The sequence below is a fragment of the Aythya fuligula genome, chromosome 1 (assembly GCF_009819795.1).
Source record: "Aythya fuligula isolate bAytFul2 chromosome 1, bAytFul2.pri, whole genome shotgun sequence".
NCBI lineage: Eukaryota > Metazoa > Chordata > Aves > Anseriformes > Anatidae > Aythya > Aythya fuligula.
The window spans coordinates 90,242,275-90,268,452 of record NC_045559.1 but is presented as its reverse complement, the minus strand read 5'-3'; the positions used below and the strand labels follow the sequence as shown (position 1 = coordinate 90,268,452).

The window sequence follows — 26,178 nt, the reverse complement described above, 5'->3', positions numbered from 1 at the left end:
ACGGCCGAGGGGCCGCGTCCCGCCCGCAGCTCCCGCCCGGCGCTGCCTCTTCCGCCCCGCCCCTTCCGCCCGGCGCTGCCTCCTCTTCCGCCCGGCCGCCGCCCGCCGCCGCCATCATGAAGTAAGCGCCGCCGCCGGGCCCGGGCCGCGGTCCCCTCCCCATCCGCCGCCATCCGGCGCCCGGGCCGCGGCCCCCCGGCCGCCATCGCGCCCCGGTAAGGCCTTAACGCTTCTTGTGTCCCTGCAGGGTGGAGCTGTGCAGCTTCAGCGGGTACAAGATATACCCCGGGCACGGCCGCCGATACGCCCGCACCGACGGCAAGGTGAGCGCCGCGCCGGGCACGGACCTAAAGATAACATTAACAATAACCTTAAAAAGAACCTTAAAAAGGGCTCCTAATTGATTGCCTAAGGGGTAGCAGCCTAACGCAGCGGTCTCGTATGGCATCCCCTAGGAAATGACAGCTGAACTGGGCTCCCTGACCCCCCCGCTGGCCTCCTTAGACCTTACATAAACTTAAAGTCAAACAGATCATAACAAATTAATCCACTAATTTCGTAAAAACGCACAAAGGATTGCGTGTTGGCCTCTGGGCAGTGCTTACCTCAGCTTCTGATTCCCTTCGTGCGTTCTGGAAGCATGTAGCTAGTGGAGAGCAGGCAGCTGGAAAGTGTCCCAGGGGATACAGGTGTTGGCACTGCACACAGGTCGGAGGGTGAGTTTCACTTAGAAAAAACAAGCTTTTTATTCTGTTACGAGAATAAGCATCAGAATATCAGGTCTTACTGAGAGAAAACTAAATGAAGCCTGAAAATTTTCTTTTAATGGATGAGGTCCCTTAATCTAAGGAATAAAATCCCACACATTCAAGCTATTAAATTGTGTTCTAAGATTTAGGATTGTTAGATGTGTGAAGAAATAAAAAAGCATCAGTGTTGTAAAGCACTAAATGAAATAATTATTTCATATTCCAACATAAGTGACGGTATTTCTCATACATGTAACACTTACACAAAATACTCTTTTTTTTTTTCTCCTCTCTCTAGGTTTTTCAATTCTTGAATGCAAAATGCGAGTCTGCATTCCTTTCCAAGAGAAACCCCCGTCAAATCAATTGGACTGTCCTCTACAGGCGCAAGCACAAGAAGGGGCAGTCAGTAAGTATATACCATCGAACTCTACTCTGAAGTGTTCCCCCCCAAAAAGTGCGGTCACACATCTGTTAGAATAGAGGTAACTTCACTATGCTGGTGGTAGCAGAAGGATGACCCATATGACCAGAATAAAGTGGTCAATAATGGTGAAAGTGTGGATGTATTTATACAGATTTATATATTGTTTTATACTTGGAAGGTAAATACTTCAGGAATAGCACTATATGTGTATTTTATCACATCTTTGAAGGCTTTTTCAGAATGGGAGTATTTGTATAATAATTGTATGAATGGTGTGTGGTCAAAAATTTTTCTTAAAAAGCTTTACATGAAACAGGCAATGCTGTTTTATCAGTGGACTGTTTAATTATTTGGACTTGTAAACTTTCAGAGTGGTGATAGCGTAGAGAGCTGCTAATCTGGTAAATCATATTCCAGGACAGATGATTTGGGGGATGATGGGTAGAAGAACTGTTCACATCAACTTTTTTTTGAAAACTTTGTGTTATAACTAGTAGGATATCTCTGCTATGGAATTGTCATTGGATAGAAGAAATATGGCATGTTAGTATGAGGTATTTTCAGTGCTCATGCTGAAACTTACACAACAGAAGAGCAGTTAGAAATGCTTGCATTGACTCTTTAACACCGACCAGTTCACTTAGAGAAAGAAAGATGATGCTCAATGGCTTATTAGTCTGCTTTGGCAAATCAAGAAATTATGTACAGAATAATTTTATTCCTCATTTTGGATGTATGCGATTCTGTAATAGCTTCATGCTTACCTGCAGCTTGTTTCTGTAATTGTATTTAGCCTTTTACTTCATGTCTTGTGATGCTAATTGTCTTCATGTTCTGTCACTTTAGGAAGAGATACAAAAGAAGCGTACCCGCCGTGCGGTTAAGTTTCAAAGGGCTATTACTGGTGCATCTTTAGCTGAGATTATGGCTAAAAGAAATCAGAAGCCTGAAGTACGGAAGGCACAGAGGGAACAAGCTATTCGGTGAGGCAGCAGGGATGACTGGAGCTATCCCAGGCATTTTGGAGATTATTGATGTAACTACAAGAGGTGTACAAGATCTTGAACTGTAGCTGAACTCTGTGTATCATAAGCATTAAGAGGGTGAGGGGGAGCAGTATATTTGGAAGTAATACTGTGTAATCTCAGCAGAAAATTCGTATCAGCAGAGGGGTCTCTTCTTGCCCTCTCCCTCTGTGAAAATACTGCTGTTGTCACACAGTTCTGTCTACGTGGTAGTCTTTCAAGAGGTACTGACTATAGAGTATAAACCTGAAATAACGCATTCCGTTCTTGATCTTGGTGAGCTCTCTGCGTGGTTGAAACAAGAAAGCAGGGAATGGCAGGCATGACTAACTGTCACTTTTTCTGTTAATTAACAGGGCTGCAAAAGAAGCCAAGAAGGCTAAGCAGGCCACCAAGAAAACAGCTGTTTCTGCTGCAAAGGTAAGATGCAGTAGACGGACAGAAACCACAAAGTATTTATCTGGAATATACCAGGTTGTAATGCAGCACTCTTCCTGCACTTCACTGGAAATTCTCAGTTGTGTTTGGAAGAAGCATTTGCTCACCTATTTGGATCTGGAAGCACATGGATCAAATTTTTGTACTGGGAGTTACAGCTGTATGAACAGCTGAATAGAACAAAATGATTTTTCCAGAAAATGTAAAAGTTACAGTAAAACCACTTTCTGATTAGATGTCAGAGATGCCCAGTGGCTTAAAAACTTGCCAAGATGTTACACTAGAAACTTGGTAGCAAAATATTGATGAGAGCTACCATACGCTTCATTACTACTTGTAATACCAAATGTTGGCATCATACATATTGGAGGCTTCCAGTGTTGGATAACAATCTGTTAACTCTAATTCTAATCTGATTGTTAAATTGCCTAATTTCTGTAAAAATTCTTAAGTGTAACACAGGGACCCTTTCAAGAATGCAGATAAACTGCATCTCACTCATGTTATACTATTTCTCTACAGGCTCCAACAAAGGCGGCGCCGAAGCAGAAGATTGTGAAGCCAGTCAAAGTTTCTGCTCCCCGTGTTGGTGGAAAGCGCTAACTTGCCAAACTGTTACCTGTGCTGAATAAACACCTGACCAACTTTTATCAGTTGTGCCATGTTCTCTTCAACTGTGTGATAGATACTGAAGGAATTAAGGAATAACAATGTATGCTTCTGCAGACTGATAAATACACCTGTGCTATAAAACATTCAGGTTTTTAGAGGATCTGTTGTACTAGAAAATAAGTCTTTAAATGAATGCAGTGATTCAGGTGGCAGGGAAGATTGAGCTGTTTGAGGAGCTGTTTCTTGCCTAAGGAAAAAACAGCACGAGCGCAAGCATCAACACCAAATGTCTTAAAAATAAGGTTTTAAGTTTGATGAGGCAAACTAAATGGTTGTGAAGCTGTACAATCTTGTAAGTTACGTAAAAAGGTCAATATGCTTCTTGCATTGTGAAGCAGATCATTTCAAGATGTAGAGGATAAAAGGAGAAATAGTTTCAGAAATCAAACGGATGTTTCACACATCACATTGCTCTCAAACGCAAATGTTGAGATGCAATTCCTGGGTCCGGAACTAAAACCACTGAGGTGCTGGAAGCCTCTGTCAGGAACAGGATAGTTTCTAAGGTCCTGCCTCACGCTCTGCCTGAGTTAAATGGGTTGTTTGACCTAGTATGACCATTCTGCAAACACGTTCTAGTTAGTTGTACTAAAAACACTGATAGCAGGTTGACTGAGCTTAAAATGGAGCTGACGGTATGCATTACTTCTAACTCATTTGGTCTCATAATTAACATCTGGAATGCAGACACGGGTTCCCTTAGTCATTCTCTTCCACTTCTAGAAGGTGTGGCCATTTGTTAAATGTTCCATGTAAAGGATGCAGCTCCCCAATCCAGTAGTTAGGCCAGGTAGGCAGTGTTCCCAGCCTTTCCCTTAGCTTTGCCGGGCAGTAATAGCCTTAGCAAAGGAATGTTCTTTGACTTACTGGAAGTAAGGAGAAAATGAACCTTCTCTGTTTTGGATCTCAACTGATGCCACATGTAAAACCTACGTGCACTTAATCTAAAACAGTATTCCACTTGGCAAATACCCACTTCGGGGCCTGTAAGGAGGAGGCCTTTCCTACAGAAAGTTCAGCTGTTACAGCTTTTGAAAATAAAAGCTGACTACTGTTTGGCTTTCAACACTGTTGCTAGCTTACAGCTCCTTTGAGGGCTTTGTTGATGTTACTACACTAAGGAAGAAGCTCTTTATCATACTTGTGCTTCCTGTGGTTCATTTGGGCTTAAAAAATACAACGAAAGCAACGTGCTTTAGGTTATGGGTTACATTTTGAGTTCTATCATGCTTGGTTTTCGTTAATAAACTAAGTTCCAGTCAGATGGAGCTTGCAACCCAATTAAGTAGTTTCAGCATGATTGCATCAGTGGAATATGCACTGGTATCTTTTTGAACAATTATTCTTTTTACTATCAAGAGCACAGGAGCTGCTCATTATTTTGAAATAAATTGAAGATACTTTCTAAACTGGTTAACAGCCTTGGAAGAAGCTAGAAACAAGGGAAGGAAAAGTGTTCCATGTTTTTACTTTCCCTTTAGGGAAAGGATTTTTTAGAAATTTATGAAGGCTGAATATACCACTGAAAGTTGCCTACGTTAGTGATGACTATACACAAGACTGGTACAATTTTACAGGATTTGATAGTGGTATTGAGTAGCTGGGACACTACATACATGCTTGTGAAAGTTAGTCTTAACATATGTTAGTCTTAATATCTTGCATATGAAGTTCCTCAGTTGAAAAGCAGAGAGAAGCTTTTACAAACAATCTGTTTGAAATACCAGTAAGGATAGAAATGAATTGATAGTCAAATACAAGGAATTAGTATTTGTTAATGCCTTGAAGCTTGCAGGTAACACTGTCCATGAGATATACAGTTACATATAGTGTGCCTCACTCATTAACACCTGATAGTCAGCTCAAACATAGATATAATGCAATGAATTCAACAGAAATGCATAAATAGAAATCCTTGCACTTACCTAATGCAACTTAATTGATCTGCTATTAAATATTTATCACTAAAAATTGAATGCCTAAATTTTTCATAGGCCTGTGGAATAATTTAACCTGAAAAGGGCCTCTAGAGGCCACGTAGCCCAACCCTTAGCTGAAGGCGTGTTGAATTAGATGTGGCTGCTTGGGCTGTACCCAGCTCAGTCCTGAAACAACTGCAGCCTCAGGAAAAGATGCTCCAACATTTGTCCACCACGGTTTAAAAAATAAAAAAATAAAGTGTGTAACTGTAATTTTCTGTGCTCTTATCTGTGTCTGACGGTTATGCAACTTAGAGGGGTGGGTCTCAGCTTTCTCTGCCTGTTCTGGTGAGGCAGCTGAGGACAACGAGGCCCACAGGGAGGGGGCTCAGACCAAGGCACCACAGCCCTGGAGGCTGAGGGACCTGAGGCGACATCCTTCGTACTTGAGGAGTGGGAGGTGCTCACAGCACTCAATGGTGTAATAAATGGCTCAGTCTTCAAAATAGGACTATAATCAAAGTTTACAATTTATTAAAGGAATGGAGGTAAGCAAACAGCGCTGGGTGTGCTGGGAGTCTCTGCTCCACCAAGACGCACACCAGTTACATCAAGCAGCTGATTTTTATGCTCCTGGGCTGATACATATTCATTTCTACTTCTAAAAAAAAGCAGGGTTATTATAATTAGTTTCTGGAATGCAAACCCTCCTACTGGAGCATGCGTATCAGTCCCCGGTGGTCCCTCTGGGGGTCTCTGGGGGTCTCTCGTGCTGAAGGCTCATAGTCTTCCTCCCTCTTGTTCTTCTCCTTTGTCCAACTTGGCTGTATGTCGGAGACTTGTGCAGCGTCCCCTGCAAGCTTTATCTTTTAGTTGTTCTTCAGCTTTCCCTGTCTCCTTAAGCTCCTGGCCAGACAGCAGAGACTTGCATAGTGTCCCATGCACTAGTCATAATAGTTAGCAGTTCTTCTGAACCCCCCAGATATCAGAGACTTCAAGGAAAAACCTACAACTACATTTCCCTTCAAGCTCTCTATTGACAGGAATTGCTAAAACATTCCTTTGCAAGATACAAGAGCTACATACATTAACCACTCTGTTTTTCTGAGACTCGTGGTTATACAAGGGTCTGTAGGACAGAAGGTCACATTCATCACACCGTGCGGCCCTAGCACTGGTCCATACTGACAGGAATCAGATGAACATATCTCATAATGGAGAAGAGACTGGATGAGTAAGCGTGACAGGGGAAGAGACAGAGGGCTGTGTGTGTGTGTGTGGCCGTGCCCCTCACGGCTCAGTTTTGAGGGGATCACCCCCTGCGCCCCCTCCCCTCAGCCCTTGCCCGCCTCTAAGATGGCCGCCCCTCCCCGCGCCCGCCTCCAAGATGGCGGCGCCGCCCTCCTCCCTCCCTCCTTCTTCTCTCCCTCCTCCCCCTCTCCCCATCCCCACGCGTGTGGCCGTGACTTCACTTCCCGGTGTGCAGCAGCCATTTTGTCTCTCCGCCGCCGCCGCTGCCCGCGCTTCTCCCTCCCTCCCGCCGCCGCGGGCCGCGCAACTCCCGTTCCCCCCGCGGGGGCCCCCCCTGCCGCATGCCCCCCGCCCCGCGGCCCGGCGCCGGCCATGTCGAGCGAGGAGAGCTACCTGGCCATCCTGCGCTACCTCACCAACGAGCGGGAGCCCTACGCGCCCGGCACGGAGGGCAACGCCAAGAGGAAGATCCGCAAGGCGGCCGCCTGCTACGTGGTGCGCGGCGGCACCCTCTACTACCAGCGGCGGCAGCGCGACCAGCAGCGCTTCGCCGAGCTGGAGGTGGTGCTGCAGGCCGAGCGCCGCGCACGCCTCATCCGCGCCGCGCACCTGGCCCCCGACGGCGCCCACCGCACCCGGCTGCAGACCTGGCAGGGCCTCTCGCAGAAGTACTGGTGGAGAGGTGAGCGGCGGCCGCGGGGGTAATAGGGTCAGGTTGGGAACAAGGAGGCGTTTCTGCGCAGGAGGAGCGGTCGGGCGTTGGGACGGGTCGCACGGGGAGGTGGTGGGGTCACCGTCCCTGGGGGGTGCAAGGAGAGGCTGGACGTGGTGCTTAGGGACAAGTTCTAGTGGGTGATGCTGATAGTAGGAGGATAGTTAAACCGCGTGATCCTGGAGGTCTTTTCCAACCTTAATGATTCTGCAATTCTGTGATCCTAGCTGTAGGGAAGCACAGAGCAGCCGTCCCAATCCAGGTGTTGCGTACGGCCTGCTGAAGGGGATTTCTCCATTCCTACCCTTGGTGTAGGATGGTAATCCGTTTCATGCGATCCAGTTCCACCTTTAGCCTGATAATAATCCTTTTTCAACCAGCTTGTTGAAGGCGTGCACATTTAAAACAGCAGACCCGCTATTAACTGTAGTTTTGCGCTAATCATTACATTTCCCTATTGCCTCCCATGAGAGGATAAAAACACAGAACCAATCCTCAGCTGGGACCAGAGTCATGTCACAGCAGTTGTTGGAAACCAGTAGTGTGTAACAACCAAAATTCCCAGTTGTGGCCTTCTTTTGGCTGAGCCAATAACTTGGTACCTGTGTTCCCTCTGGATTTGGCGCTCCATTTTTACTCTTAGGCATCCATTAAACGAATCTCCAGCTTTTCAGTTGCCTGGGGCCCAATTTCTGTTTATCCTGCCTTTTTTTCCAACCACTGGTAAGAAATCTGTCGTTTTCAGCTAGTTTTCTATTTAGTATTAGAAAACTAGTATAGAAAAAATAGTATTTCTATTTTCTATCTCAATGCGTAGGCTGCTTGCTCTAGCTGCAGCCCATCCTTCCAGTCCAGCTCTCATGGATTTGAGGTGCCGATCTGTTGTGGCCGTAGCTGGGAACCAGGGAGCTGGAATGGGGCCCAGGGTCGAGAAGGGTGTTGGCAGTGGGGTCTGCAGGCAGCAGACCCTGAGAACTAGGCCTGGTTTCAGCTGGAATCAAGGAAGCGTAAAACATGTCTGGAACAGGCACAGATGTCTTGGGTTGGCAAGTCTCACATTGCCTAAAGTCTTTGTTTTCCCGATCCTTCCACAGATGCATATGCAATGATGGGACATAGCACAGTACAAAATGCTGCAAGCAGAACGAGTCTCTTGAGGTGTGATAGATTTTGAAGCATAGAGGCACAGGTTCTGTAGGCTTTTATATCGTCCTAGTGATGGAAATGAGTTTGAGTTGAAAGCTTTTATACGCTGAAAATGCCTTGGTATCTCATAGAACCTTAAGCTTAGGAACTGTTGAGTATCTAAAATTATTTAGTTATGCTTGATCAAGTACCGGAGGGGAATGCAGTTTCTTTAAACTCCAAAAATCCCAAACAGCTGATTTAAATCAGTGTTAACGATACAAGTCAGTGTCATTGCCTATAATTCAGTCGGTTCCAGTTGGCACAAGCCTTTTACGTAAGCCTTCCCATTCTTGTCCTGTTTAGTGAGGACAAACCAAGATCCACTTGTGTGGAGCTAATTGCAGGATCAATTTACAGCTTTCATTGTCTTGGGATTCTTATAGTGAATGTGTAAATTTTTTTTTTTTTTTCTAGCTTAAAATAGTCCTTCTGGGATGGTTCTGCTTCATATAGGGATCTTAAATATTTGATTGCAAATGAACTGTCGATTACAGTAAGGACAGTAAAAAGAAAGTGTAGGTGGCTGACTTCATTTTTCTTGAATAATCACTTAGTATCTTGTGGCTAATCACCTACATATTTAATTGTGAATTTAAGGTAAATTGAATGAGGATTGGAAGCCTAATTAAGCTTCATTAATTTTCCTTAGGTATTCTTAAGCAGGTTAAAGATTACATTAAAGAATGCAGCAAGTGCCAGGAAAAGCTAGATCGCTCTAGATCTCTGTCGGATCCTTCTGAAATGCTGGAGGAACTTGGACTGGATACAAAATCTCATGAAGATAGTAATGAAACAGATGATGAATCGAGTAATGCGGCATCAATCCCAGCTGCATCCCCAAAGCCTGTGAAAAAGAAGCCAGTAGCAAAGCATGAGCTTGTATTTGTAAGTACTGCTGTTCACATCTGAACGTAAATGTTCGTGCATTCTTAAAAGTAGACTTACTTTCCATTGCTGTGATAATCCTGCATGATCTGACATTTTTATAAATATATTTGGTGTGTGAAAGCAGGTGACTGGTACATATTACATGAAATCAGTGATAATATACAGTCTTCAGAAAATAAAATTGCCCCTATTTCTATATATATGTGTTTAGGATCCAAGGGAAATTTGATTGCAAAAGTATAAGAAAAGCATCACTTACAAGATTCTCATGGAATCTCTATCTGTTCCTTAATAAATTTGCTGTATTTATATATATAAAATTCTTGATGGTGGTAACTGGGGGCTCATAGACGTGTAAAGACTTGAATCTAGAAATTGTTTCACGTTGTAGCATTGAAAGATACAGTCCAAAGCACTGTTTGAATATGTCCTCCCGTTTTTCCAGTTGTCTGTTTAAACTTTTTTGGGGGAGGGTAAGAGTTGGCACATTTTGGGGGGGGGGGGGGGGGGCGAAAAGAGAGAATAATAGTAAGATGGTACAGGCTTGAACTGCTTTTATGTTTTCAGCAAATAATCCTTTTCTGTGTTTCAGTGTGAATGCTTACAAAGGCAGAGTCTAAATGTAATGAAGTTCTCGTAATGTTGTTTATGACAGGTTGACAGTAAGGGCCTTGTGAAGCAGTCATCTTCCAAACATTGTCTGTCAGTCTTAAACCAACTGAATCAGCAGAGGCTTTCCAATCAGTTCTGTGATGTGACTCTGCTGATTGAAGGAGAGGAGTACAAAGCTCACAAATCTGTCTTGGCAGCCAACAGCGAGTACTTCCGAGAGCTCTTCATTGAAAAGGGAGCTGTCACTAGTCATGAAGCTGTAGTGGATCTGTCAGGTGAATTGTTGTGGGTTTTGAAGATAGAAATCTTAATATCTGAAGTAAGGTGTACAGTGTTTGATTCAGTCTCTTTTGAGTGTTCAAGACAACCAAATATTTTCTTGTTTTTTTTTTTTTCTTTTAATCTAAAAGTATTTTGTATGGTTTTTAATGCTAAAATGATCGCTCCTGTTTTTGCATAATTTGATCTCCCATACTGAATTGACCATGGAATTCCATCTCATAATTTCTGAGAAGCTTTGGATTTATTTTTTTTTAGCTTGCTTAGGTGTGTTTTCTCCTTGTATTAGTCACAGACCTTAAAAAAAGGGGGCATAATCCAACTGTTTGAATACGTCAAGAGGTGTTCACTGGCTTCTCACAGAGAACTGTTTTGCTGAGCAAATACTACATTGTCTCATGTCTGGAAAACATTGCTATACGTGTTTCTGCCTATTTGTCAAACCTTCTGTTACCTTTAAGATGGGAGATAATCCTAAAATCAGTGTTCCAAAAATAACTTTGAAGTGGTGAAGCATATTGTACAGAATTTAAATGTTCTGTTGCTTTCCTGTTACTTTCTTAGCTGTCTTTGCATGAGCAATGGATTTCTATTATGATGGTGCAGAAGGTCCCCCAAATTCATTATTTCATTTATGATTTTTTGAACTGTGGAAAATTATAACGAATGCTTCATTGGAAGCATTTATATCTATAAATACATATTTTTTTCAGTAGCCACTTCCTTGACTTATTTTTCTGCAGCATCAATTGTCACTTAACTCCAGACTGCTTTCTGAATGTAGCAGCCCAGAAAGACTTCAGCTAAATTAGGACTAATCTGCTGCAAAAACATTGTGGCCCTCCTAGCATCTTGAAACAATCTTTTTCAGAATTTTATTGTGAAACTACCTCAATTTTACTTATTAAAAAAAAAAGTTGTCTTGAGTTTGACTTCCGCAATATACACAAGGAGGATTTTTTTGTGTAAATGACAATGAACTGAGTCTGAATGGAGGGGCTTCAATGGTATTCCTGAGTGTGTTTCACTCTTAATTTCAGACTTAACTGTATCAAAGACGAACTGTTGTATCCTTCCTGGGGTATTTTGGTGTAACAAGGGGGTCGTCAGTGTTTGATCTAATCTCTTGTTTTATTTCTGATAGGGTTTTGCAAGTCGAGCTTCCTCCCACTCTTGGAATTTGCTTATACTTCAGAATTAACTTTCGACTTCTGTAGTATGGCAGAAGTGGCCATGCTTGCCCGGCACCTCTTCATGTCAGAGGTTCTTGAAATCTGTGAGAACGTGCACAAACAGATGGAAGAGAAACAAATTACAGTGTACCAAAAGGGAGACATTCACACAGTAGAGTCAACACAAAGTTTAGCAGAGCAGATCGGAGTGGAGATGCCCCTCCTGCATGGTGCTGAGCAGCCTCTGCCAGCAGAGCTGGCGGCCCATGAAGTGACAGCAGTTGTGAACGGAGCTCCTTCCTCTGCTGGGCCCGAGGAGGCAGCAGCACCCCAGCCTCACCTCCTGCCCCCACAGCCTGCAGAAGCCACTCCTGACGGCCTTTCAAAGCCTTTGGAGCAGTGTGAAACAACTGAACATTTTATCAAAATAGAGCTGGTGGAGAACGTTTCAAACAGCACTGTGGTTGTCAGACAGGCTGAGCCATCGGTTGCGGAAGCCATGGACGCAGACGGTCAAGTGGAAATGGAGCTAAATGAAAGCTGTCAAGCAAATGTAGAGATGGTTCCGGAAGACTCCTCGGAAATGCTCAAGGAAAAAGATGGCAGGCAAAGTAAAGAAGAGAGCGTTTTGGCTTCACAACCAGAAAGCATGGCTTCCAGCCAGGATGATACTTATAAAAGCAAGCTTCGCCAGCGTTCTGTTAGCGAAGGTGGATATATCAGATTGCATAAAGGAATCGAAAAAAAGCTGCAAAACAGAAAGACAAATCCGAAATCTGCAATACAGCAGGTATTCTATCTCTGTTTAAGCCTGTTGGCGGTAATCATCCTGTGTTTCCACACCAGTTGAAAAGACCGTTTCCAATTTCCAAGCATTGTCTGGCAAATGCTTTAAATGTTTTCTTCTTCTGAGAAATCAACGTTACTGCAAACCAAAGTAACATCTAAGATGTGACACTTGGGGGAGGGGTGAGGGGGATGGGAAATCAAAATTCTTTCCAGACTGGAGACATTTACGACGTTTGGTATTTTTAGCCTCGTGTGAGTATCTCCATCGTAGCTTTTCGTGTCTGGACAGCAGGTGATACCTGTTCCCTAAAATTCTTAATGATCTGGCTATTTCTTAGCTGTATGTCTGTATGTCAGTGACAGACAAATACAAAAATATCTTGTTCAATTATAGAACTGAGGCTCTATGTTTATTAGGACTTGAAAATGGAGCCTGGCATCCTGGGTAGATCTTAAGACATAGTCATAAATTAGAACAATCCAGTCCTGCTACCCTTAGGTTGGGATTAGTTTGTTTAATGAAAAAAAAAATGTCCAAAGATTACTGATATTAAAAGCACTCAGATGTAGTAAAAGCTTAGTAATTGATTTTTTTTCTTGTTCTTCTTAATGAAACAGCAGTCTTACTATTTGCCTTTCAGGAGCCTTTCCCCTTCTAGTGCCCATAGATGGGTGGCATTCACCACACAGAGCACTAGTTCACTCAATTTTGTGAGTAGGCTTTGCTTTACTCCTTCCAGAGGCAGCAAAGGTTACAAAGAACTGTTGCTTTCCAGAGGTGTTCTGTGAAGCATTTAAATAGGAGATCCACCTGTCTGCTCCAAGAGGTATAAATTGTTACCCTTGTCGATGGAAGTTGTAGCATTAGTCTCCTCTTACCTCTGATCATTATGAAGACCAGATGTTAAAACTAGCACAGTCCAAATATTTTAGCACCCAATTTGTGATTTCTGTTTCTCTGTTTGCGGAGGGGGAGCTCTTTCAGGAGCAGGTCCTGTTAACTTACTTCACAGTTTTTAAGTCCCTTCCTGTGATAGAGAAGGTCTCCAGACAACATCCACATATGGAAAAAAAAAAAAAAGTTTTAGATAATTGCTCAGAATTGGAATTAGGAATAGGTTTCTGCTTTAATACCTGATCTCATAATTTTTCACTTTATGTCTTATGCTTTCCTCAACTCCCACCATGACACTGGATGTTGTATAAGCATTTGAAAATAGACGCTCCTTCTCAAGTTCTTAGTTTTGATCCTGAAAGAATAACAGTAAAGAGAAATTGCAAGGAAATGCTGCTGACTTGAACTAGCATAATTGCAGTTGGCATGGATAAAAGCATGCTTTGTATGAATGGGTTATTTTCCAAGCTCTTATTAATCATCAACTGGACAAAATGATTTTTGTGGCTTCCTAATTTGGCCAAGTTTGCATAACTTTTCAGAGCAACAGCAAGACATAAAAGAATCTGAAAATGTTGTCCCTGTGTTGAGTTTATTTGTGTGAGACAAGGAAAGGCTAGTGTATTTTCAAAAATTTCTAGGTATTTCACTTGTTGGAGGAATGGGGAGAAGAAATGGGGATGCAATGTACTGTTTTTTCCCCTTGCCTTATTCTCAGAAACCTGAAGGGGAGATACTCGATACAAGAAATTTCAGCCTGATCACTTAAGCTATGGATTTTAAAGAACTTGACATCAAGTTTCTGCAAAGGAAAATGAGATTGCCAGCTCAAGGTAGCAGTGCCAATACCTCACACAAACATTCAAGCTGGAATGCCCTTAACTGGAAAGAGCTTTGCTCAAATACTGTCAAATTTTTTACACGTTATTAATAACTCTGTTCTTGCTGGCTGGTAAGAATGTATTAGGCCACTCTTTTTATGTCTAATTTGATAACTTCTGAAGTAAGTCTTGAAAAGGAAAGCTGAAGTGAAGGACATGGTTGGAAACATTTTACAGAAGTTATGACTGGAAGTATTTGTGGTTCCTCTCTAACTATCACTTAGCTTGCATTTAGTCAGTTACTCAGGGAGGGCTGGTTGGATCCGAAGTGGTAAGTTGTCTATCTGTAATTACAGTTAGCTTGTGGTTGTGAAAGAAGACAATTTTTTCTACCATAATCTCTCTGGATTTTCAGTGATCTGAAAAAGCTTAATTTTCCAGTGGCTACATAAACTAAGTGAGATTGGGTGATGTTACTGTAACGTGAAGAAACATAAGCTTTTATCACTGGCTACATTGTGTTTCATACTTCTGAAAGTTAAGTTCATCCACTGGTTATGTTTTTCCAATTTAGGTTGCCATGAAGCTGGTACAGAGAGGGAAAAAAATGAAACAGCCCAAAAGAGAGACCACAGAAAATAATGAAGTAGAAGCTCAGCACAAATGCACGGAGTGTGGAATGGTGTTCCAGCGGCGCTATGCACTTATAATGCACACACTAAAACACGAAAGATCTAAAGATTATAAATGCCCAGTAAGTCTTTTTTTGTCTGTAAACCTTGCTATTAAAATTATTTTTCTCGTCTCTTTTAGTATTTTGCATTTATTTTCTTTACAGACTTCAGAGACAGACAGAGCCTTGATCTAAAATGGGTAAAATGTAGTGCAGCCACATGGCCTGACAGCATCGTGTGGCACGAGAGTGCCTGCACTGCTCATGGTACTGGGTGGGCTTTACTTTTAACCTTACTGGTAAATTTACAGTTGTATTTAGATTATCCTGGGAGTTACTTCTTACTGGGAAGTGATCAACAGCTCTGTCAGTAGCCTTAAAAAGCCAACGCTTAATTCTATTAATTAACCTGAAAAAAAAGTCTGTCGGAGTCAAATTACAGACCTATGTAATCAGATTACTACATTTAAAATCTTTGATTTACCTTTTTTGAAATAGCTTTGAAATACTGCATGAAGATTGAAGTTATGTTTTCTTTCCTAGTTGTGTAAAAAAGAATTCCAGTATGGTGCCTCCCTGCGAGCTCATCTTGTCCGACACACACGGAAGACTGAAGTGAACACTGCAGCTTCTAGTGTAGAAGAGACAGGCATGTCTTCAGTGAAAGGGAGAACTAAACGGGAATTTGTATGTGATATCTGTGGCAGAACTCTACCTAAGCTCTATTCTCTCAGGATACATATGCTCAAACATACAGGTGTAAAACCACATGCATGCAAGGTAAAGAGAAAGTTCTTTTACTTGGTAATCACGTCAGTAATGTATTTGATACTTTAGTATTGACCCTCTGTCCTACAAGTTAGGTTAATTTAGGTCATTTCACAATGGGAAAAAATAACATAAAATTGCTGATGAAAGTTCTTGTAGTTGGAGACTGTAATCTAGAATTCAACTGGAAGCTTGAATCATGGAATTTAATACTCCTATGTCTAGAAAATGTCTTCGCTTGAGTGTTCTTTTTTAACAGACCATTTTTGCTACTGGTGAGGAATCATAGGCTTGGTCATCCTTGTTACTAAGAAATACAGGAGTTGATATCGTGTTTGGAGCTAACAGGTTTTCAAAACTGATCTGTTGAAATATTCTGTGGGGTTTTTTTTGTCCTCTTTGATTGGATCTGGATTTTTTTTTTTTTAGGTTTGTGGAAAGACCTTTACATATAAGCATGGATTAAAAATGCACTTAGCTCTCCATGAAGTACAGAAACAGTTCCAGTGTGACTTGTGCGAGAAGTCCTTTGTCACTAAAAGAAGTCTTCAGGAACATATGAGCATTCATACTGGTAAGTAGTCAGAATTGCTTTGGATGGCTTTTGTGTGCTGGTGAACTTTAACATTGTTCTTTAATGCCAAAGGAACCATTTAAAAATAAAGTAGTTTTTCATCCTGGTTTTGACTTAGACATAACTATTCATTTATATTTCTCCTTTGGGCTTGTTTTATCATAGCTTAAGATTATTATGCAAATATTCTATACTAGAACAGGGAGTTGTGGTTAGTCTGTTCCTACTTTTTTATGCCTGTGTCATGTGAATTCAACAAAGATAAGCAAGAGTCTAGAACATTTCTGAGCAATTATACTTTCAGTCTGTCCTTTCAGAGGAGAACTTGCTAAATTGAAACTCTGAGAAACTCCGGGTGTTGTTTCAAGATTTCTGCTTGTACTAAAAAAAACATTTCTAAAGCAAGAATGTATTATTTGTTGCACAGCTATTTTAAATGATTGAGTGAAAGATATTTTTAAACATGAGCAATGCTTCAGGATTTATTCCTATTTTAATAGGTTATATGCTCTTTAAGATTGTGTACTTTCTCATGGGATACTGTTTGTGTGATCTATGAACTAGTTATTTTCTGTAAGAGCTCTCATTTCAAAGGAATAAAATCTTTTTCTTCAAAACTTCTTCAGTAGGACAGCAGTTTAAAAGCTGTACTTCTAACTAAGAAATACAGGACTTGTATTCTAATTTCAGAAGTTTTATACTGAAATTTTATAAAAACTGGCATCTTGAAAGATCTTGGCATGTAACAGATGATGTTTCTTTTGTCCAAGATAAGCAGTTTTTAACTGCGTTGTAATATGTAGAAGTTGTCTGTTTCCTGAGTTGGGAGGAATCAGAAGAAAGAGCCTGTACCAAAAGTGGAGGAATTTATGTTAGTACTCAAGAATCATGAAGAGATGAATTGGAGCTGAAAGCTCCTCTTTTGAAGTGGTGTTCCACAAATTCAAGGTGTGAGTCACCCACAGGCAATGCTGCGCATTGTTGGAGAAATTGCGTATTGTATGAAAACAGGCAATTGTTTTTCACACGAGGGCAGTTTTTTTTAAACTGTTCACATTTCATGGCTAATCAGCTATACTGTTGTACCCTGTGTTTAGAAACATGCAGTGAAGTCACTGGGAGTTGTTACTCTCCCTTCCATCTATGACTACATTGGCGCATTAAAGAATACACTTGAAAATTCCATCTGTGTGTAATTAAACTAACTTCTTTTTGTAGCACTGCTCTGCTTACTTCAGATAAACTACATAGGAAGAAAAAACACTCACAAAGCATCCCAGAGAGATGGAGGCCTGGCTTTGTAACTTGTTTGCTTGTGTTTTTTTGTCAGGAGAATCCAAGTACCTTTGCTCCATCTGTGGAAAGTCTTTTCACAGGGCTTCAGGACTCAGTAAACACATAAAGAAACACCAGCCAAAACCTGAAGTTCGTGGATATCAGTGTACTCAGTAAGTTGTTAGTTATTATGGTGTTTTGTTCTTTTGGTTTGTTGTTGGGGTGGTTTTTGTCCTTATTTTGCTTCAAGATGAAAAGCAGATCCTGGTTATAGAACAAAAGTTCATTGGCCTGCAATGAGATTTGTAAAACACGAGTGTTATAAAAAATAATGGGACTTCTGTTAATATATGAATTGGAGAGCGACACCTTGGGATTTTTAATTGTTACGTACTTTCATATAGTTATGTTTTAATGAGTATGTTTGCACTTGGAGCTGTAGTAAGTAGCCCTGTGGTTTTAAAGCTCCCCTGTAGGACAGATAGAGCGGTAAGCTTGTCGGAGACAAAGGGTCTTCAGCCTGCTTTTGTCTTTCTTTAATCTGATAGTTAGTTTTGGTTGCATATGAAAATGTCCTATTAAAGTCTGTGATGTAATGTACTTGTGTGCACTGCAATATACACTATGTTTGGCAAACAGCTGTGCAGGAGTATCTAGATTACAGATACAGATTAAGGCTCACCGGCTATTTTTAACCTGATTATAAAACTTATATGACTACTTGAAAGTCAGTAAAAATGTGTTTCATAGGGTGTTTACAAATCATGATGTTTTTCATATGACCAAGCAGACTATAGGAGAACCTTTCAATTAACCTGTAGGAGCACAAGTGGTACTTAATTTCCAAACTCTCAGTTAGGTCTTTGGAAAACTGACAGGTATTTAATGGGGCTGTACTATTTATGATTGCCTGTATGTAGCTTGTGGTATTAATGAAAACCTGTATCAAAAATATTTGTAATATATCTCTGGTAGTACAGCTGTACAAATATTTCCTAACTGCTGAAAACTCATTTTAATTCTGTCTGCAGTGTTCTTGTTGAGTGGTTTGTAGTACTAAAAATGTAGATCTCAAAAATTCCAAGAAGAAAGCTAATAGGATCCACATCAGGACAGAATTAGTTAATGAAACATAACAGGGAAGACAATTTTGGTTTTGAAAGAGTTATATTAAAAATAGATATTCAAGGCAGTAGTCATGGATGCAACATCACTTCGAATGAAAATGTATTTTGATTCCTCAACTCCTTCAAAACAGACACAACCTTTGTTTCTTCTAGAATTTAGATCTATTCTAGGAATATAATTCATGTCACAAGTGGTTTAGAGAGCTTCACTAAGCTACAAGTAGGCTTCATTTTTCTACTACATTGGCTTGGTATGTAAATCGTCCAGCCATGCTTGAGTTTGAGCTTCTGGCCCAGTTAAATAAAGCTTCACACAAGGTACTTTGCTAAAAGTAGAAGTAGGTATTAGATTAAATCACAGCAGTGTGTGAGTGTCAGAGGGTGGTGGTCGTGGTTCATTTTTTTACTTCTGAAATTAATACTTCTCTAAGGGATTTTCTAAATACGCCGTCCATGAGAACACCAAGTACCAACATCTGTGAAGACCCTTAGGGATGTGGAAACCCAGAATCCCTGAGAATCCCATTTGAAATTGAGCTGTTGGTGGTTTTGTTGTTGTTTGTTCTAGCCTAGGAGAAGGTTGTTCAGGCAACTCAGGGACTATACCCTACTTAATTTCTCTAAAGCATAGAAGGCTTTTTTCTTACCTTTCCAGGGTACCCAATCTTTGTGAAGTGTGATATTACAAGTTTTGTTCTTGTATGGAAGCTTTTTTCTCTTCAGATTCCACTTCGTTAGAATTCCGAGATTCCCTCTTTCCAGAGGTGGTTGAGCTACAAAATGTAAATCCTCTACAGTGGACTTGGAAGTCCATGAATAACTTTGCTTGTTGGCCTTTCTCTGCACTCTGTCCTTTCTCAAGTCGTACAGTGTGTCATGATACATGAGGAAGAGATGTAGAAGAAGAGGTCTGTAAGGCAAAATATCTTTCAAAGATAAAGCATGTTTTTGGCTGGACTACCCCTGTAGTTTTTACACCAAGATACATTTGTTATTTTATGTAGTCACACTATGGGAAGATATAAACGAAGAAAAACTCTAGGAATTTAGTTTTAGACATATTCAAACTTCACACTAAAGAATGAACATCACTAATCTTAGATACATTCTTGTAGAATCCTGAATTTGTTTTTTAATTTCTTAAAAAAAAAGTATACTTCAGCATTACAGAAAAAAAAAAAAAACAGATATGTTATCTTTGTTTTATTATTTAATCCTCTTTGTTTCCTCCCTTACCAAAGAGGATTACCAACTGTTAGAACCCTCATAGTAATTCCTAAGATCTAATATACCTTTTTGATGTCTTTCAGCCAGTCTGCCTTTGATTAATCCTCGTAATAAAAACAGAAGGAATATAATCATCAATAATAGACAAAAATGTTTCAGAATGATGTCCTCAAATGGTATTCCAGATTTTCAGATAGGATGCTCTTCCTTTTAATTTCCCCTGGTTTGGAAAGAGTTTATGACACTACAGGTCTTCAAGTGTTCAATTGCTGTTACAGAAGGGGATTTCTGTGCCTTGGAAATCAGGATTACCAAGATCTTGCTGATATAGAATGCTACAACCTTTGCTGTTACAGGTGTGAAAAGAGTTTCTACGAAGCTCGAGATCTCCGGCAGCATATGAATAAACACTTAGGTGTGAAGCCATTTCAGTGCCAGTTCTGTGGAAAATGTTACAGTTGGAAGAAAGACTGGTATTCTCATGTAAAGTCTCACTCTGTCACAGACCCTTATAGGTAAGAGGAAATAATTGAAATGTAAGAAATTATAATGCCACAGCCCTAGATTAGTCACCAAGGAACTGCCTAATCCGTGGTTCAAGTACTGATTGATTGACCTTGACTGGGGCGTTGAGTTCTTGAGAATGTGGATGGGTGACTTCAAATAGTGTGGTCAAACTGGTAATCTGCTGGCACAATCCTGGGACTAACGCATGTGAAGTCATAAGAGGATAAGTATAATTAGTAAAGTTATGCTTTGTATGCAATCTTGCTTCTCTAGAATGGTAAGTGGAAGTTCTGTGGCTATTAATAAGAGAAAATGTGGCTTTTACAGTCCAGTGGCATTTTTAGTTATGGAAATAGCTGTCATGAAGAAATATACCCATTAAACTTTACCTACATCAATTCAAGTACACTTTTATTTTAAAAACTTTAAGATAAGTGTAGGATAATGGTTTTAACTCTCATTTTACATGCTCTAGGTGTAATGTATGTGGTAAAGAATTTTATGAGAAAGCCTTGTACAGAAGGCATGTAAAGAAAGCCACACATGGTAAAAAAGGAAGAGCAAAACAAAATCTGGAACGAGTTTGTGAGCATTGTGGAAGAAAATTCACGCAGCTCCGGGAATATAGGAGGCACATGAACAATCATGAAGGTATGTAGAAAGCAAATAGTTATGGCATTCTCCTACCCTTAAAAGCATTGTGGAGAGAAGGGTTATTATGGGTTATCTTGGAATCTGTGTGTCTTGTGATGCAGAACACACAAGTTCTTACAGATTGTCCAGTTTTATGCTTATCCTGATTAATTAACTTTCTTCTGGTGATTCCTAGAGGCGCTGCTGGCATCTTTCTAAAACTGTAGCCACACAGTCCCAGTACCATTTGTCTTTCTCAAACTGTAATGGAAAAATTATTTTAGAAGCAATAGGAAAAAAAATATGTATCTGGCAAAGAAAGAATTGCATGTAGTGCTTTGAAAGTTGCATGTGGCTAGTAAAATATTCCTCAACAGGAGAGTGATTGGCTTGAATTTAGAAGAAGGACCACTGGAGATTGATTAACTTCTTGATGTATAACTAGTAGTAAGCTTTATAATTTTGGGGGAAACTATAAAAATACTTCATAATTTTAGAAGTATATGCATTTTTTACTTCAGCGGTGAAGTGTGATCTTCAGTATTTGGTTATTCCAGCTGTGTTTGAAGTCTATAATACAGAGATGCATCTTCAGGGGAAAAATAATTAAAAAAAAAACAAAAAACTTTTTTGAAGCTTATCTCCTTTTAAAAAGCTGTTACATCTCTAACTACTGGAATAGAGATTCATTCTAAGTACAGTGAGTCCTGGATACTGGATACCTAGCCTAAACTTACAGTGACTGCTATGGAGAAAAAGCCAGTTAAAATAGTGCTTGTCACCACCCACATGCTCCATTAGATAATACAGGCCACAGAGTTTGCACATTATAAGGGAGAATAAGATTATACGAACACCATGTGCAGAATTTGAACATATGTGGTATGGAGGAGGAAGAAAAAAAAAGCTGTAGATGGCCTTATCAACCAACTAGAATAGGTGCTGATTTGTTGAGAGGTATATAGAAAGACTTAGAGAAACGAGGTGTGACTAGGAATGCAAGTGACATATTCTAATAAGTAAAACATGGTTTCAGAAGTAAATTGTTTTTGCTTGTGATGCCTTCATTTTACATTAAGCTGTATGCACTTAAGATCGTGCATCTGCATGAAAAGGAATGTTTAAAAAAGAATGAGAAGACATTAGTTTGCAAGAGCACTTGTGGAAATGATAATCTTACCATTTAATGCATTATCCTTACGTTATACTGTAATACAGAAATGGTAAGATCTTTTTCTTGTTTGGAAAAATTTGAACTACTTGTACCATTTCATTGTGCTTTTATACTACTGTCCTCCCTGTCGTTTCTCACCATCGTGCATACATAATTATAAATACTGATAGTCATTTTTTTCTTTGCTTTCCATTTGAAAACAGGTGTGAAGCCATTTGAATGTCTAACTTGTGGAGTAGCCTGGGCTGACGCGCGTTCCCTGAAGCGTCACGTAAGGACGCATACTGGAGAACGGCCGTATGTCTGCCCAGTCTGCAACGAGGCTTACATAGATGCCCGGACGCTGCGGAAGCACATGACCAAGTTCCACAGAGACTACGTACCCTGCAAAATTATGTTGGAAAAAGATACTCTTCAGTTTCATAACCAGGGGACGCAGGTGGAGCATGCCATCAGCATTTTAGCAGCAGATGTGCAGGAACAAGAAACTGAAATTAGTGTCGGTGGTGAGGAGGTGGAGACTCTGGTAGTGACAGGAGACACACTTGAAGCAATTGAAGCTGTTGCAGCTACTGAAGAATGTACATCAGTCTCCACTCTTTCTGACCAAAGCATCATGCAGGTGGTAAATTATGTACTGGCACAACAGCAAGGACAGAAAATGGCAGAAGTCACACAGGCCATGGAAACTGTAGAGGTAGAAGTAGCCCAAGTTGCAGAGAAAGAGTGAATACAGAACATAAGAAAGAGGAAGGAGACTGAGGTCTTACGATACATGACAGCTAAATATGAACTGGGTATCTGAGGCTTACAGATACCTACTCGCACTGTTAATCTCCAGTACTGAATTTCTTGGTTACGAAATATTGCACGACGCATTACAGGGCAGAAGTTAAGATGCTTCAGTGTAGTCCAAGGCTTTGATGGCTAAGATATCTGCACTGGTCATAACTATTTTTAAAAAAATGTTGGAATAATATTGTTTCCTGTGTCATGGAGTATCATGCTGTAAATTAAAGTATCTATAAAGTGGCTGCACTAAAATCTAGAAATGTACAATTGGTAGCATTTTTTACTTATTTTTACGTGCATTTAATCAAGTTTGTGAGTGAATGACCATCATAGGGTTTCATCTCTTTACTCCCTAAAACAAGGCAATGGTGGAGTGTTCCATGCAGTGCGTGCTTTATGTGACAAAATCTGAGGCTTTTGTCTTCAGGCAGGTGCACCATCTGCAATTAGTGAATCCTAGTTCTGAAGAACTTGTTTAAATTCCAGATCACTGGGGGCAGGTTCATGGTTCAGCAAAACAATGAGGGAAGGGGTTCCAATGAGGTCTGAGCATGTGGTACCCTGAGATCAGGAACTGAAATTCTCTAGAGGATATCCTAATGAGGGGAAACAACTTCTCTAAGTAAACTGCTTCTTATTTGTGAGAGGAGCTTACACTTCATCCTGCGTGCACAGCTATATTTAGGTTAATGGTGGTCAGTTGTGTAGAGGAACCTACGGTTTGCGTTATACATATCCAAAGCAGGCAACCTAATGCTGGATGCTTATACTCTTGCATTAAATGTGATGCAGAAACATTCAATTGAAAGGAGTATAGTGGCATTTTTTTTGTGAGAAGGGGCATATAAGTATGCTGAAGTCCCACTAGTTAGGAACTGATCTTGTGTTATATTGTTGACGAGAAGAGCTCTGATAATTCCCAAATGGGACACATAGCCACGTCAAAGGAAACAACTATGAAAGTCTTAGCATCAGGTAAGAATTAGTCTCAAAATTACAAGAGTCTCCAGAAGACCTTACTACGGATGCTCTAACAAATACTTCTAAGGCAAGCTAATTACTCAGTGTTGTATCACATTGATGGAAGGATTTTCTTCCTAGGCTTTCCTGCTAGTAAGCATGAATCACAGCCATGCTTGACCAAGCTGATTTAATACTATGTACAGTGCACGCATCAAGGTGTGGGTTCTTTAATTGTTCTTGGTTTTTTTATTTTTATTTTTTTTAATAAGTGTCTTTCAGGAGATCATGGAATGTCCTAGACACAGGAAGAACCAGAACTGTGTTCTTTTAAACTATTTTCAGTTTCTATAGCACTATTAAATGCTTTCCAACTTTGACAGCAGCAGGGTATCCAAGGAGCCAGAAGCCTGTAAATGCTGCAGTCACTAAAATCGTATGCATATAATGCTGTAACCCTTAAAACTGATTTATGAAGCAAAATTTAAGCAAAATCCATGATGAAGTAACCACCTCATTTGAATCTGCCTTCAATCATACTTAACTACTTGAATATCTGCCTACTAAGCTACAGAATGAACTGTTCTTTTTAGATTTTGCAAACATGTAGATAAGGAGTTGTTGAAATTTTAAGGTAGCTTGAGTTTCTGCCTCAGATTTGAATTTGTGGATGACTCTTTCAAAAATGAATGTTGTCCTGCACAGAAGTCATGTCATTATTTATACATCCTGCAACTGTGTTTTTTTTTCTAGTTACCCAACTGAGTAAAGCTAAAATGAATACTTGAAGGAAAAAAAAAAACACAAACTGCTAGCTGTAACTTCTGAATATCTGTATGGTCAAGAATCTTGAGACAGCCATCCTGCTTAAAACAAACAAACAAACAAAAAACACACAAACACATAGGTAAATTAACTGTTCTTACTGCCACTATGATGGAAAAAGATTTAATAGACTGCTAGGTAACCTTTAAAACTTATTCCAGTGTTTGTATCTTACAAGTAATTATGTATTGAGTGATGAAATCGCAAGGGAAAACAGCTGTAAATAGTGCTAGAACATTATTTGTATATTTAGTGTGTTACTTACAAAGAATATTATTAGCACCTCAGTTTAATCTTTGGTGCATTTATTTATTTGCCCAATACATGGTAGGAAACAAGTGAAAATGAATTTCAGAGCCTTGTTCCCCACTGTAGAAATACTTTAACTGACTTGATAGCCTGTCACTTACTTAAAAACAAGGAAATAAGTTTGTTTCATAAACAGAACTCAACCAGGAATATCAAAGCGGAACACTGAATACTGTGCCTCATCTTTCAGAAGGGCATGAGGTTAGTAGGGAGTATCATTGTTAGCTTTGCTGTTCCTGTATTTCAGAGGTTGCCTTAAGTTTTTCCTTAGATATCCTAAGCTATTAATTTAAGATGCTTACTATGCTTCCGCAACCTCTTTGATGTCAGACTGCAACTATGCAGTTGATATTATGTAATTTGATTTTTTTAATGAAGTTCATGAGACCTGTCCATTTATAAAGTATAGTGATGAACTCTTGTATATAATTTGATCTGTACATGATGCTGTTTTTATTTAGTGTTAGATGTATAAAGTTACGGTTTCTGTCATTAAATAAACTAAGCTTTGCCATGAATTCCTCTTACAAACAACATTTTTTCCGGGGGGGTTGGGAAAGTGTTACAATGTTGTTCATTCCTCTTCAGTATTTCCCCTTCTATATTATAGGCAGAGACTTTCTACATCTACTCCCTACTTTTAAAATTTTACTTAAATTAACTTGTACAAGGAAAGGAAAACCTCCACTGTGTTAGAACATCAATCTACTCGAGTATGATGTTAACAAAACACTGTATGTTCATATTTGGATTAATCTGGCTGCAACACATAGTAAAGGGGACTTTTCTCATTCACTTAAAACACAGTTCTACCATTAGTTCTACCACTTTTAGTTAAGAAGTTACTTCTCTGTACAACACTGACACACAGAAGGCAGCATCACACAGCACTTCTGTCTTGGCCTCTGCTCTGGGCAGTTGTCCTGTCACCCACCTGCCTGAAGGCTGAGCTGTACAGGTGCCTCCTGGCCTCTCCTCTTAGGAGCACCGCTAAGGCAACATTGGCATTGCAGAAAAGCCTTTTTTTTTTTTTTTTGTTAGTCATTGTTTTGTTGGTTTATGGTGTATCCCGATCGCTTAAGAGAAATGGTAAGACTTAGGGATATTAATGGTTAGCATTTTAGCATATTAACTCTTCTGCAGACCTATACAGGTAACTAGGCTACACTAGAAATACATAATTCAGTCAAAAGGGGGGATTCAAAAGGCTGTGTACTGAAGAAGTGATGTGGCCTACTAGTATGCATGTAACGGACTAACCATAGGTTAGGGCAGCTGCTGCTACCACTGGCTGTTGGGAACCTAGTGCCTATTAAGCACTTCTCCATTGAGACCTGTTCCCATGACAGCATGCTAGCTACTGTCTGGGTGGTTTTGTGTTTTTTTTTTTTTTAAACTATAAGATGGTCAAAGGCCTGGAATGACTTCAGTCACTACCCTCACTCTCAGGTTATTGTCAAATATCTTTACAAGTCTACTGTGGCTCTTCAGCAAGCT

General features: G+C 40.2%; 2 protein-coding genes across 2 annotated transcripts; both read left to right on the top strand.

Annotated features, from left to right (window-relative positions):
- The first annotated feature begins 68 nt into the window (after nt 1-68).
- On the top strand, nt 69-3,289 carry RPL24 (ribosomal protein L24). Its single transcript, XM_032187171.1, has 6 exons — nt 69-121; nt 248-323; nt 1,048-1,158; nt 2,023-2,159; nt 2,558-2,621; nt 3,162-3,289. Exons 1-6 carry the CDS (start codon nt 117-119, stop codon nt 3,240-3,242), a joined length of 474 nt encoding a protein of 157 aa, XP_032043062.1. The 5' UTR covers nt 69-116; the 3' UTR covers nt 3,243-3,289.
- A 3,564-nt stretch (nt 3,290-6,853) lies between these two features.
- Nucleotides 6,854-25,199, top strand: ZBTB11 (zinc finger and BTB domain containing 11). The gene is made up of 11 exons (XM_032187159.1): nt 6,854-7,163; nt 9,031-9,266; nt 9,925-10,156; nt 11,305-12,122; nt 14,412-14,591; nt 15,054-15,290; nt 15,708-15,852; nt 17,183-17,300; nt 19,838-19,996; nt 20,464-20,639; nt 21,999-25,199. The coding sequence occupies exons 1-11, from the start codon at nt 6,854-6,856 to the stop codon at nt 22,523-22,525; spliced, it is 3,138 nt and encodes a 1,045-aa protein (XP_032043050.1). The 3' UTR covers nt 22,526-25,199.
- The last annotated feature ends 979 nt before the right edge of the window (nt 25,200-26,178 follow it).